The sequence below is a fragment of the Bidens hawaiensis genome, unplaced genomic scaffold, assembly GCF_021521415.1.
Source record: "Bidens hawaiensis isolate Kalapana, Puna unplaced genomic scaffold, B.hawaiensis_p1.1 tig00030217_1, whole genome shotgun sequence".
Lineage (NCBI taxonomy): Eukaryota > Viridiplantae > Streptophyta > Magnoliopsida > Asterales > Asteraceae > Bidens > Bidens hawaiensis.
This window is the reverse complement of record NW_027505173.1, coordinates 51172-65227: the sequence shown is the minus strand read 5'-3', so window position 1 is coordinate 65227 and position 14056 is coordinate 51172. Positions and strand designations below refer to the sequence as shown.

The 14056-nt window shown below is 38.6% G+C and overlaps 1 protein-coding gene across 1 annotated transcript; it reads left to right on the top strand.

Annotated features, from left to right (window-relative positions):
- The first annotated feature begins 2742 nt into the window (after nucleotides 1-2742).
- On the top strand, nucleotides 2743-8585 carry LOC143611220 (la-related protein 1A-like). Its single transcript, XM_077085476.1, has 14 exons — nucleotides 2743-2963; nucleotides 3707-4157; nucleotides 5205-5373; nucleotides 5456-5546; nucleotides 5641-5712; nucleotides 5810-6051; nucleotides 6192-6261; nucleotides 6338-6445; nucleotides 6532-6836; nucleotides 6920-7063; nucleotides 7149-7212; nucleotides 7339-7484; nucleotides 7804-7908; nucleotides 8406-8585. The coding sequence occupies exons 1-14, from the start codon at nucleotides 2763-2765 to the stop codon at nucleotides 8542-8544; spliced, it is 2307 nt and encodes a 768-aa protein (XP_076941591.1). The 5' UTR covers nucleotides 2743-2762; the 3' UTR covers nucleotides 8545-8585.
- The last annotated feature ends 5471 nt before the right edge of the window (nucleotides 8586-14056 follow it).

The following is a 14056-nucleotide window of genomic DNA, read 5'->3' as shown; positions in this document are numbered from 1 at the left end:
TTCACAAACCAATCGACTCGAGTTTCCCTAAACCAGTCAAATCGAGTTTCCACAAACCAATCTAATGGAGTTTCTAGAAACCAATCAAATCGAGTTTATGGAAAACCATTGAACTGAGTTTCTGGAAACCAATCGAATCGAGTTTTTGAAAAACTAATTGAATCAAGTTTATGGAACACCAATCGAATCGAGTTTCCACAAACCAGTCGAGTTTCAGGAAACCAGTCGAATCAAGTTTCGAAACCCTATCAAATCGAGTTTCTGGAAACCAATCGAATTGACTATTTATGAATCCGATTCAAAATTGATTTTCATGCCCTTCAGCTATAATCATTTTCTTTCATCCCTCCTAGACCCGTTTTACCCTTTTTAACGAGTTTCAGCCTTAACAACCTTATCTACTCATTTTTCACGGTCCGAACGCCATCCATTCGTCCCGATTCATTCCAAACAACTTGCTTATGGAAAATTTTGGGTTTTTCTTACATGATATGGTCTAATTTGCCTTGGTATGAAATCTTATGGCATACCGACATCAAACACTTAAACTTTTATTCAAAAACATACCATTTTGGTTCGGTTTGGTTTAGGTTTGATTCAACCCATGAATCAGGATGCGTTTTCTTATGGTTTGATGATAGTCGACACGAAATGGACCCTTTCTTCAGCTCGGATTTGGGTTTGAAATGATAAGAGTGTTTGTGTGTGTTTTTGAGTGTGTGTAGGCAAATGGAAAATGAGAGTTTCGGGTTTTAGAGAGGTTTAAGGGGTTTATATAGTATAAGCCCATGGACCTTAAGGCCCATGACCATTCCCTTAGCCCATCTTTTATTTCCGAGCCCACAACTCAATTTATTATTGTTTAATTTAAGTAAAAAATAACACGCCATTAAATAAATAAAATTCTTTTATTTATTATTTTAAAAGTAAGATGTTGCAACAGTTCTCTTAAGTCCTACCAGATTTCAAGGGAGGTATTAGCATATTTGACACTACCTCGAAGTTTTTCTCCATGACGGTAGTCAACCATCCCTTGATCATAGCATCACAACGAAGCCACACCATATAATTATCTTCAATTAGATTGGGTTTTGGAATAGAACCGTCTACGAAACCCATCTTGTTTTTGGCAAATAAAAAATTCGTCATCGCTTGGCACCTATCGTTGTAGTTTACATCGATTAGCTGTCCGTTTACTTGCATTTGTTTGGGGTAATCAAAAGTGTGTATATAGTAGGGTGAACTAGGATCAATAGCTTTGTGATTACTCATGTTGCCACCGGGCGTTTCATCATCTCCAGCCATGATGATGTTGGTTAAGAACAATTGGGTTTATAGTTTTTAAAAAAACCCCGCTCTCATACCATGAAAAAATTCATATCCGAGAAGGTTATTTTTCATTATTCTAACTTTAATATCGAATACATAAACTATTTATATATCTAGATCTGGAACATCCTCTTGGTCAAATACAATTAGAAGAAGGATAAATAGTAAAAATAAACCTTTAATACATAAACCTTTAAACTAGTTATAAAGTTATCTTTAAATAGTAAAAATAATAACAAAATATAAAAGGCAACTGAAGAAGTATAAGACTCATATTTAAAATCAAAAACCAATATTAATAACATCGATCAAGTGCTATTAATCGTTTACCACGCTTCTTGTGTTTCACCTATCTCCTATCATGTATCATTCCGTGTCTTACGATCACAACCAAAACTCTAAAATCAAATCCAAACATTCAATATAAAGACCTATAATAAGAAAGAGTTCAAATACTACACGAGACAATCACTTTCACCACTTCATTATCCCAAGTTCATGTTCCAATTAGTCAACGTGTTCCTCTAATCCACCAATCTTAACACGTTCGTCGATTAGGTCCCCGCCTATGTGTTCCTCCGTGCATAACTATCCCCCCCCCCCCCCGTGCAACTTTGGTAAAATCATGCTTAATGTGACATACCAATTGCTAAAAATACCATCTACTTAATTTATGGTTAACTACGCAAATTTACTATACCGTCCCCTCCTAGTTATGTTTTGTAGTGAGCCATAATAAAGATGTATACCAAAAGTGTTTACACTTCATGTTTCCAATTAGTTCGAATTTAGGCGATTTCCATGATGCGTTCATGATATCACAAAAATAGTGACCCAAATCTTAAGCGAGTAAGAATGGCTGACCCTATATGGTAACCATAGGGTGCCACACAAAGCCTTGGTAGGCTACGACTTCACACTAATTTCTACTAAGTGTGCAAAGTCGAGTTTAGATTGATCAAATCGACAACTTAAACTAAAATTAATTAGTTAAACTGGCTTATATATAGTTTTATGTTATTCAGTTGTTCTTCTAGTCATCACTAGGTGGTTTTCATTATATTGTGGTTGACAGCCTTATCCACCAAATCGGTAACGTTACATTCATTCATGTCATGAGTCATAGGATCATCTCACTTTCATAGAAAAATAAAAAAACCGGGTGTTGTTGGTCCGGTGGATGTGAGTTGGGCCCAGTATATTGACCCAGAACAGACAGCCCTAGTTCCACATTCACTCCTACTACACTACACAATCACTCAAAACACTAAACACTTGATGTCGGAGACTTATACATGACGGCGCAGGCAACCCCTTAATCAAATCAATCATTCTCCTTTTTACTTTCTTACTTTCTTTCTTTCTCATCAAAAGCAATCAACATTCTTTCTTTCTTTATAGCTACTACTACTACTGGTTCACTTAATTAATTAATGGTGCTGATGGCTGACAGCGATAATAATAATAATCTCAAAGACCCTGGTCCCAAATCACCATGGAAGACCACACCCTCATCAACTCCGCCGCCGGTCATAGCTCCGCCCGCTGATTCTTGGCCGGCTCTCTCCGCCTTAAAATCCCCTTCCGCCGCCGCCGCTGATTCAGTCACTACTTCTTCTCCTAAACAAACCCAGGTTTTTATTATATATTATATTCACTTTCTTTAATCATTACCTTATTATTTTGAATACCTACATGTTAATGTATGTTCTGATTGTAGTCACTTATCAAATTGGGGGTTTTGTTTAAGGTTATTCATTTATTTATTGTTATTAACTGATTGAGTTGAATACATAGAAATTGGCTGTAATATGTGGCAATTGAAATGTTTAATGTGATTTCATTTTATTTTATATGTGGTTGGTGAGATCAATGTGTGACCTTTTTTGCTCAAATATAGATACTTTTGTTGGACCATATCTTCACTTGTTTTTAGTAACCAAGTTTTCCACTTAACTCATTCTTGTGTAATTTTTTTTTATTAATTTTTTTTTGTAAATGAAGTAATTAAATTAAACACATAAGAATCTTGATTGTTGTATTGTGATTGTTTTATTTTTTTCAGTTAACTTGAAGTAGGAGGTAATAGTGAAGATTACAATTCATTAAGTTATAACAAAGTTTCATAATTGTTTAAATAAAGCCAAATTGAAAAAAAAAAATCAATAATCAAGATTTGTATATGTAAGAATTAACATTTACAAAAAAATATGCAAGATCGGAACACCTAATAAAAGTTAAGAGACGTTGATAGTGGTTCGTTTAGAAAAGTCGGTTACTATTCTGCAAAGTTACCTTTTTTCCTATCTTGATTATTAATGTTATTAATCAAGTTACTAAATCTGTTTGTATTTTTGTTTAAATTTATTTTTCTCAGGCATCCGCCGAGGAGACAAAGACACACGGACGTGGGAATAATAATTTTCCTTCTAAGCAACCATCTCGTCAACATAAAACTGTCAACAAACATAATCCGAACACCGCACCATCTTTTCATGGACCGTTACCTTTTCATCAGCCACCAATGCCACCTGTTTATGGTGGCATGGCACCGTGGCCCGCTCATGTTCCTGTCCATGGGTACGCTTACCCGCTAGCTGTCGGGCCATTTGTTCCTGCAAGTGGGACCGCTGCAGCTCCACCAAGAGGCAATCCTAATAATTATGGCGTCGAGTTTCCTAACAGAAGACCTAATATGCAAGAAAATCAGAAACCGTTAGGCCCAAAAGAGAATAATGAGGGGCTTCAAAATGCTGGGCCAAGACCTTTTATTAGACCTCCCTTTTTTGGCCCGCCAGCTGGGTTTATGGGTGGTCCTGTTTTTCCTGGTAATTTTTGAGCTTTTAAAATTATGAGTGAAAGTAGATGGGTGGGTTGGTAATGGATAAAATGGGTTTATGTTGAAACAAGCCTTTTTTCAGTATGGGTCAGGTCTGGTTGAACAGGAAACAACTTTTTGTTCTTTTTTAGTTAAAAAGTTATTACAAAATAAAACATTTATGAAAAAAAGGTTAAAACAGTGAAAGTAGGTGACTAGATTGGCGGGTTGTTTAATGGTTAAAAAGGGTTTATGTTGAAACAGGCCATTTTTAGTATGGGTCAGGTCGGGTTGTGATGAATTGAAAACACTTTTTGCTCTTTTTTTATTGAAAAATTATCACAAGATGCAATATTAATGAAAGGTTATGAGTGAAAGCTGGTTACTAGATGGGCGAGTTGGGTAACCGTTAAAGCATGCAATGAGTCTCGATGGTTGGGAGGAATCAAAAACACTTTTGGTAGGAGTCAAAACAGGCTATTTTTCAATACTGGTCAGCTCGGGTTGGGATGAACCGAAAACATGTTTTTGTTTCTTTTTTTAATGAAAAATGATTACAAGATACAATATTTATGACAAAAAGGATATTTATGAAAAAAAGGCTACGAGTGGAAGTAGGTGACTAGATGGGTGGGTTTGGTAACAGTTAAAACGGGCCATCTTTTAATACAGGCTAGGATGTTTGGGATGAATCGAAAATACTTTCGTAAGAGTCAAAACGGGCTGTTTCTCAATACTGTTCTGGTTGGGTTGGGATGAACCAAAAACACTTTTTTGTTCCTTTTATACTAAAAAATGATTAAAAAAATACAGTATTTATCAAAAAAAAAAGGTTACGAATGGAAGTAGGTGACCAGATGGGCAGGTCTGGTAACGGTGACCAGAAGGTTACGAGTGGAAGTATTTTGAGCCAACTTTTTGTTATTTGTCCCATTTATGAGAACCCAAAGCGATCCATTGGGCCTGTTTCTTTTTTTCTTTTTTTTTTAATTTCTAATCATTTCAATTTTGAGGGTCTTTCGGTAACAATGACATGGCTGCAATATCTTCTTGTCAGGTCCTCCGGGTTCTATTGTCTATCTTCCTGCTATGCCTCCATATCCTGTTAGGGTCCCACCTCCACCATTTGGGGTTCCACATCAGCCGGGCTCTGCAGTTCCCATGTTACCTGCCCAGGCACAAGCCCTGAGAGTTGGTCTTAGAAACCAAATTGAATATTATTTCAGGTGAGTAATTTAAAAGTAGAGGATACAAATACAATATCGCATTTCTGCTTTCATATCTGAATATGTTTCTCGGTTTTCACAGTGATCAGAATCTGCAAAATGATCAGTATTTGATTTCTTTGATGGATGACCAAGGATGGGTTCCAATATCCACTATTGCAGACTTCAAAAGGGTATGCTTTATTATTATTTTTTTTAAATAAATTTATATAGTTTGAGTTTGACTAATTTTAAATTTTGGTTGTGTTTTATTTTTACATGGCACAGGTTAAAAGTATGAGTACAGATCTACCGCTTATTATTGACGCCTTACAGGGGTCTAGTACTCTTGAAGTGCAGGTTCGGTATCTCAATTCCTAATTTCTTATTAATGTTGTTTGGTTATGATGTGAGTTGTTGATGTTCGTGCTATGTGGGGCCCGCTGTTGTTTCACAGGGAGAGAAAGTAAGGAAGCGTGAGGATTGGTCAAAGTGGATTCCATCTTCTGTCGGGAACAAGTCTTCTTCTAATGTAGAGCGTTCGATAAAACAATCTGTCAAGAACAATAAGTCTGATTCTTTCAAGAATGATGCTTCAGGTGAAAATATAGATAAAGTTTGTGATGATTTTGCTAGTACTTTTATGTTTGACGAGGAGCTTGAGCTTGAGCACAAGTATCAGTCTTCTTCTAAAACAAGGTACCACATGAGCCACTTGTCTAAATTTTTTATTTTTTTCTATTATGTGCAATTTGTTACAAAGCTCGTGTGTCATGTTTTGTTATTTTCGCTATATAACTGTTATGCTGACTGTTATTTCACTTTTGGACTTGACCTAGGGTGGATGATGAAGACGATGAATTGGTTGTTAATGATCAAGCAGTTGAGAGGCTCGTGATTGTTACGCAAGTAAGTTTGATAATAAATAAATGTTTTAGTTTTTGTTTTATTATAATTAATGAAAAGATATTATTCGTTTTAACAGCAAAATAATAGGAATGCCCGAGGAACTAAAGGTTCTGTAGATGAAACAAAGCCATTTTCTAAGGAGCTTGCTTCTGCCATTAATGATGGTCTATACTATTATGAACAGGTTATTTACCATCTTAATTGTTTTATATGTATATTGTAAATTTAATACATTTGCACTTTTAGCATTCGTTGATCTGCTAATTTCAGGAGTTAAAATCAAAGCGAAATAAAGGCAGAAGAAATAATTCAACAAATGAAATAAAAGGCGGGACCTCCAAATCTCCTAAAGTTGGTTCCCACATAGCAAATCAGAAGGTAACAGGTGGCGCCGGTGACGTTGTGGGCAGTCCTAATTCTAAAAGGAAGCAAAATAAAGGTTTTCATAAACAGCAATCGTTTAAGAACCAACGGTGGTTTTTTGGCAGCCTCAAGAATAATGATATCGTATCAGAAAGCCCACCAAGTACTTCAGTCGGGTTTTTCTTTGGGTCAACCCCTCCTGATAATCCCGGGTCAGTTTAGACTTTAGATTATTAATTTTCAATGTTTAATTTCAAAATCTCATTTAATGTTTTTTCATGACTATTCTGTATAGATTAAGATCTTCAAAGCTTGGTGTGTCTCCTCATGGCGGCTTTACTGGTGGTAGTCCACCTGTCGGCTCCATGCCAAAGCCATTTCCGCCTTTCCAGCATCCTAGTCATCAGCTTTTAGAAGAAAACGGGTTCAGGCAGCAAAAGTGGGTATTGAATTTGATGATTATTATATTAAGTCCGTCTTTGTGAATCACTGAGGTGACTCATTCTATATTTCTATCTATGTAGGTATGTTAAATATCACAAGAGATGCCTAAGTGAGCGGAAGAAATGTGGCATTGGATGCAGTGAGGTAGTATTCAAGCTCGGGCTTGTAAATATTAAACAATAGCTATATTATTTATATAAATGAAAGGCTTGTTTCAATCCCTAACTTAATATTTGAATTTTTTTAAGTGTATATAATTTGTACTTGCAGGAAATGAACACACTTTACAGATTCTGGTCATATTTTCTTCGGGACTTGTTTGTTCCGTCAATGTATAATGAGTTTAAGAAAGTTGCACTGGAAGATGCAGCTCATGGTTACAATTATGGATTAGAATGCCTTTTCAGGTTTTACAGGTACATTATACCGACTATTTTGTCCTACGTTATTTCTTTAAGGGCTAACTGCGTTAAATGGAAAGCTACTGTTTTTCTGCTTTTTTAAAATTTCTGTTTTTGGTGACCGACTTATTTTAAAGCCGAAACCACATTAAAGTTTTAATTGTTTTTATTTAACACCATTAGCCATATTTGAATGAAAGTCAACATGGCAAAAGTTCAATCATGATTTTGATGGTTTTTTGGCATTATAAAAGTTTGTTATCTGAAACGGTTACAAGTTACCCTTTCTTGCAATTCGGCCACATGGCATTTATAATTTCCTTTTACATTGCAGCTATGGTTTGGAGAAGGACTTCAGGGAAAATGTATATGCGGATTTTGAACAGCTAACCCTGGATTTCTACCAGAAGGGAGATCTTTATGGTCTTGAAAAGTACTGGTAAGCTGGCTGTTTAAAATTAGGGTGTTAAAGGGACTGTGTTTGCAGGTCAAACTTGACACGGACCAGAAATTTTGACAGGACCTGAACACAACGCTAGTTTTTAGGACACGTAATTTTTTATTTATTTTATTTTTTGCATTCTAATAATTAGACACGTATTAAATAATTACATATTGCATGTAACCTATAAAATCTTATGCTTATATCTTTCTATTTCTAAATAAAAAATTTTGGTTTAAAATATCCAATCGATTTATTTTATGACAAAAAAATATATATTTGTTTAAATTCACAAAAAATATTTGGGCTAAAAGGGTCAACAAGCGAACCCTTAAAAGGGTTTTGTAAGCTTTGTATTATGTCAGAGATTTACACCGAGTTACTGTTAATTTGTTATTACAGTTTCACATGTTCTCTCTTTCATGACATCCAATATATGGTTTGTTAAAACAGTGGTGTAATTTTTGCGCTGAAATTAAGTTGTTTGTTGGCAGGGCATTCCATCACTATTCTCAAGTCAAGGACCATAAAAAGCTCCCAGAACTAGATAAGCTACTGAAAGAAGAATTCAGGAGCTTGAATGACTTTAAGGCCCGCCGAGCCAAAACAAAAGCCAAAAACGAGAGCAAGTAATCAGAATTTTTTTACAAAGGAAGTGCGGTGCTTCAAGTAGCGTATAGAGATGATAGTAATTTCTGGCTGATCCTTGTTTGTTCTTTTCTTGTGTTGGCTCTTTGGAACCCTTTTATTTTTGGGGATTATTTTCTAAACCAGAGACCATATTTTTGTCTGTAAAATGCAGTTTTTCGTTGTAATTAGAGTTTAAAGATAGTATGGATTGATTTGTTTGTTCATTAAAGCCTTTTACTTGTTCAAATTCTCTGTTTATGACATGCATATTTTTAGGCTAACGTGGTTTTAGTCGGTATGATGTGTAGTAATAAAATTGGCACACGTTTTTAGTAACACAATTTGTGTGTAATCAATTAATCATGACAAGTAAATGAGTAATATGGTTAAAAATGATAAATACGATGAATAAGCACGGGTATGGTTGTAGAGGTCGTTAGGCGATACCAGGGCGGTTGACTAGAGCGGTTGACTAGACAGGTGAGTACCCGAACAGGTTAAATTTCGGGAGATCATATGTATGTCAACTATCGTAATTTGATTGCTATCAATTTTAATCAAACCGACGCATGTTCAAATCGTCATCTGAGTAATCGTCGAGTAGCTCCAAGTAGTAGTCGTAGTTCTGAGTAATCACTTAGTTGTTTCGAGTTGACCACCGACTAGATCCGAGTAGGTCCAAATTGGCTACCTAGATCCGAGTAAAAGTGATAGGCCGAGTTGGAGAAAACCACATTCGAAAGGTTCCAAGTAGCGAGTAGTTGACCGAGTTTGAAGATTTCCTTTATTTTGTTTTTTCATCAACATCTTCATATCTTTCTCTCAAGTTATTAGTTTTATGAATAGTGATTTTTTTAAAGTAATACAAAATTAAGTTATGGAATATGAAGGCTAATAAAATAAAGGCTTTCTTAAAACCGTCTACTCGTTCAATACCCACGCATTAGTATCTATGATATTAAAATTGAATCGTCACTGAATAAATGACATTACAAGATGGCATAATAAATCTTGGTTTTATTTAATGTAACGATTTCAAAACAGGAACTTCGTTACTTAATATTATTTGAAAAAACATAACTTAAATCATATGTTATATACCCTTTTTCAAATAAAAATTTAGTATAAGGGCATCAAACAGAAGCACCACGCAACAATGAAAAGAGACGCAAACAAAACTCCGTATGGTCCAGGTTGCAACAAACCAATTATTCTCCTACAGAAAAGCAAGCGCAACAAAGTTCACCCCAACCCCAAAAAGACATTCTTAATCGCGGAGAATGTGACAAGAAGGAAGGCGGCAGAGAGCCTAACAGACCTCTACCAAGAATATAGACTCCCATCACCAAAACGCCTTCGCAAGTGTTAAGCACAGAGAATGTCCAGTTTAAAAACCCCATGCCATTACTCCATAAGGGACCACCGAACAGTGGCAAATATTGTGAGTTTCACAAATCCACAGGGCACAACACTGATGCATGCCATCATTTGAAGGATACGATCGAAAAAGATGTGAAATCGGGCAAGTTGGCTCACCTGGTAAAAAATCCAAGACCAGAGAACGAACAACCAGACGGAGCCTCAGCCAGTAAAAAATTCAAAAGAATCTGTGTAGCTGAAGGAAGAATGCAAGGGCAAAGATCGAGGAAGAGAAGCGCGCAAATCCAAGGGGATTGGCGCGAGCAACAAGTAATCTTTCCAAGAATCAGAGGAGGCCCGTCTATCAGCAGCTCTCTAGTCATCACTGCACACATCGCTCATTATGAGGTGTCAAGAGTCCTGGTGGACACCGGTAGTGAGTCAGACATCATGTATGAGCAATGTTTCAGGAAGTTGGATCCAGCAGACCAAGCAAGGCTTGAAGTTGTGAGTGCACCAATCTCGGGTGTCTCAAACGAAATTATTCACCCCCTAGGTCAGATACAATTCGAACTAACTATGGGGGATGAGAAGCACAAGCGAGCTGAAATTGTCAACTTCCTGGTCTTGCCCACCACTTCATGCCATAGTATGATCTTGGGCAGAGGAACGATTGCCCAATTCAACGCCATACCGTCACCAGCGCATGGCGCGTTGGGGTTCCCAACACCAACAGGAGTAACATTTGTGTACCGAGATCATTTATGCGCAGTAATAAGTATACCTCGAGAGGGGAGAATGAAGCTTCCAGTGGTAAACAACGCGCCAGAGGAATGGATTCTCAACCCAAAATTCCCAGAACAAACAATCACAATTGGAGCTACGATATCAGATGACACAATAGTGAGAATGAAAAGATTGCTCACAACGTATATGTCAGTCTTCGCGTGGCAACATTCTGATATGACTGGGGTTCCGCGAGACCTGGCGTAGCACTCTCTCAACACATTCAAGTCCGTGAAGCCAATTGCTCAAAAGAAAAGAGTCATGTGAGACGAGAAGACAAAGGCCATGAATGAGCAAGTAGAGGATCTACTGCACGCGAATATCATTCGCCCAATACGATATCAAACATGGGTAGCCAATCCTGTGATGGTAAAGAAGAGCAATGGGTCATGGAGAATGTGCATTGATTTCAAGGACCTCAACAAGGCGTGTCCAAAAGATTGTTACCCCCTCCCAAACATTGACATGAAGGTGGACTCTGTGGTGCCGTTTAAGCTCAAATGTTTCCTGGATGCCTATAAGGGCTATCACCAAATTCAAATGGCACCACAGGATGAAGACAAGACTGCTTTCAGAACTGACAAGGGTATTTTCTGTTACACAAAAATGCCCTTTGGTTTGAAGAATGCAGGAGCCACTTACCAAAGACTCATGGATGCAATTTTCAACGAGGAGATTGGGAAAAACTTAGAAGTCTACGTGGATGATTTGGTGATTAAAAGCAGGGAGGAAAAACAAATGCTCAAAGACATCGAAGAAACCCTTCGGCGCCTAAAGGAAGTAAATATGAAGCTCAACCCGAGCAAATGCACATTCGGTGTTGAAGAAGGGAAATTTCTCGGCGTAATGGTCACCAAGGATGGTTTCAAGGTGAACCCAGAGAAGGTGGAGGCTATCCTCGGCATGCCCTCACCATCCACCATGAAGGAAGTTCAAAAGTTGAATGGTAGATTGGTATCAATTAACAGGTTCCTAGCAAACCATGCAAGCAAATCTACCCCATTCATTAACACACTGAGAAATTGCTTAAAGAAAAGCCAATTCAAGTGGACGCCTGAGGCCGAGCAAGCTTTCAGTGAGATAAAAGAATGTCTGATAAATCTGCCTGCGCTCACAGCTCCACTACCTGGTGAAACTTTAACGTTGTACCTGTCAGCAGGAGAGCGCGCCATTGGCGCAGTATTATTGGTGGATCGCAAGGGAATCCAAACACCAATTTATTATGTAAGTCGGGTGCTGACAGATCCTGAGACACGCTACACCATCATAGAAAAGTTAGTTTTATCACTAACGCATGCGTCGCGCAAGCTTCACAGATATTTCAATGGTCATCCTATTGAAGTCCTGACTGATTACAACATCCAGCAAGTCTTGCGACGTCCCGCGCTCTCAGGAAGGCTGGCAAAATGGGCGCTGGAATTAGGGGAGCACACGATCACCTATAAGCCTCGTCCAGCAATCAAGGGACAAGTCTTAGCTGATTTCATCGCAGAAACCCCTGAAGGAAAAGTCGAAGAGGCTCAGGGCGAAGTAGACCCTCCGGAAGCCAATAATGAAGAAAACGTTTGGAGATTATTCACTGATGGAGCTTCAAACAACGAAGGGTCCGGCGCAGGCCTCAAATTGGTGGATCCAGAAAATCATGAGTATACTTACGCAATCAGGTTGGATTTCAGGAGCACCAACAATGAAGCTGAGTATGAAGCCCTGCTGGCTGGTTTGCGCATCGCGCACAAGTTCGGAGTTAAAAAGCTAGAGGCTCATGTAGATTCATACCTGGTAGCAGCACAAGTCAATAGCCTTTATGATGCCAAGGAGAACACCATGCCTCTGTATCTAGAGCAGGCGAAGAAACTCACCGAACAATTTGACTTTTTCAAAATCATACACATTCCGCGCAGTGAAAATAAGTCTGCCGACGCGCTAAGCAAGATGGCATCAACCAGCTTCGATTTGGCAAAAATGTCAGGGTGGAAGTAATGAGCAACCCGTCGGTGGGAGCGAAGTCTGTTCTTGTAATTCATACAACACCTTCATCATGGATAACTCCAATAATGGAATTCTTGAAGGAGGGAAAGTTACCAGACGATCGCGCACAGGCGAGGAAGATAAGACACAAGTCGCAGAACTACGAAATGCTCGATGGTACGTTATATCGACGCTCTTATCTTGGACCACTCATGAAATGCCTAGACGCTGAGAAAGCAAGCTATGTGATCAGAGAGATACACGAAGGAATCTGTGGAATACATGCTGGCCCGCGCATGGTGATCGCCAAGGCAATGAACGCATGTTATTATTGGCCAGGCATGTACTTGGACGCGTTAAAAGAGATCCAAAAATGCAAAGCGTGTCAGAGCTATGCGCCAAATACCATGCGGCCAAAGAACAACTTGATTCCGGTGACCTCTGAATGGCCTTTCCACAAGTGGGCAATCGATATTGTGGGTCCCTTACCACAAGCGCCAGGGCGAGTAAAGTTTTTGGTAGTGGCAGTAGACTATTTCACAAAATGGGTTGAAGCCAAGCCACTGGCAAAAATTACAGCCGAGGCAATGAAGCAATTTATTTGGAGCCACATCGTATGCCGTTTTGGCCTGCCCATGGAAATCGTGAGCGACAATGGCAAAACAATTCACTGACAGGAAGATATCCAGTTGGTTCAAGGAATTGCACATCAATCAGGTCTTCATTTCAGTGTACCACCCTCAAGGGAATGGTCAAGTGGAACGCGCGAACCAAAGCTTGCTGAATGGGCTGAAGAAAAGGTTGGAAGGAGAGTCCCATGCATGGGTCGAGGAGTTACCTAATGTCCTGTGGGCGCACAGGACATTAAGCAAAACCAGTAATGGCGAGTCCCCGTTCAGCCTAACCTATGGAACGGAGGCTATGATTCCAGCAGAGATTGGATGCCCATCCTATAGAGTGCTCATGATGAGTAAGAGGGATAACGAGCAAGAAAGGAGGTTGGATCTCAATTTGCTTGAGGGACGCAGAGAGGCGGCTATCATCAGTGAAGCCAAATACAAGAAAAAGCTAGAAAAATACTACAATCAGCGCGTGAAAGAATGCCACTTCAAGAAGAATGATTTTGTCCTTCGGAACAATGAAGCTAGTCGCGCAATACCCCCGGGAAAGATGTCTCCCAACTGGGAGGGACCTTATCAAGTCTCGGAAGAATTGGGAAAAGGCGCATACGCTTTAAAAGATTTAAATGGAAAGAAGATCCCGCGCACATGGAACGCAGCACAACTTAGAAAATGTTTCATGTAAAAGTTGTCAAGTTTGTAATCAAGGCTTTTTAAACCATTATGAATATTGATGAGCTCTATATGCGTTCTATTACCTTTTGCATACATGTTTCACACTT

What these genes read in the sequence shown, in the direction of transcription:
- LOC143611220 (XM_077085476.1), top strand. Translation starts at nt 2,763, where the DNA reads ATGGTGCTGATGGCTGACAGCGATAATAATAATAATCTCAAAGACCCT. An exon ending in CTAGTACTCTTGAAGTGCAG is followed by an intron (nt 5,713 to 5,809) that starts GTTCGGTATCTC and finishes GTTGTTTCACAG; the next exon opens with GGAGAGAAAGTAAGGAAGCG. An exon ending in TATGGTCTTGAAAAGTACTG is followed by an intron (nt 7,909 to 8,405) that starts GTAAGCTGGCTG and finishes GTTTGTTGGCAG; the next exon opens with GGCATTCCATCACTATTCTC.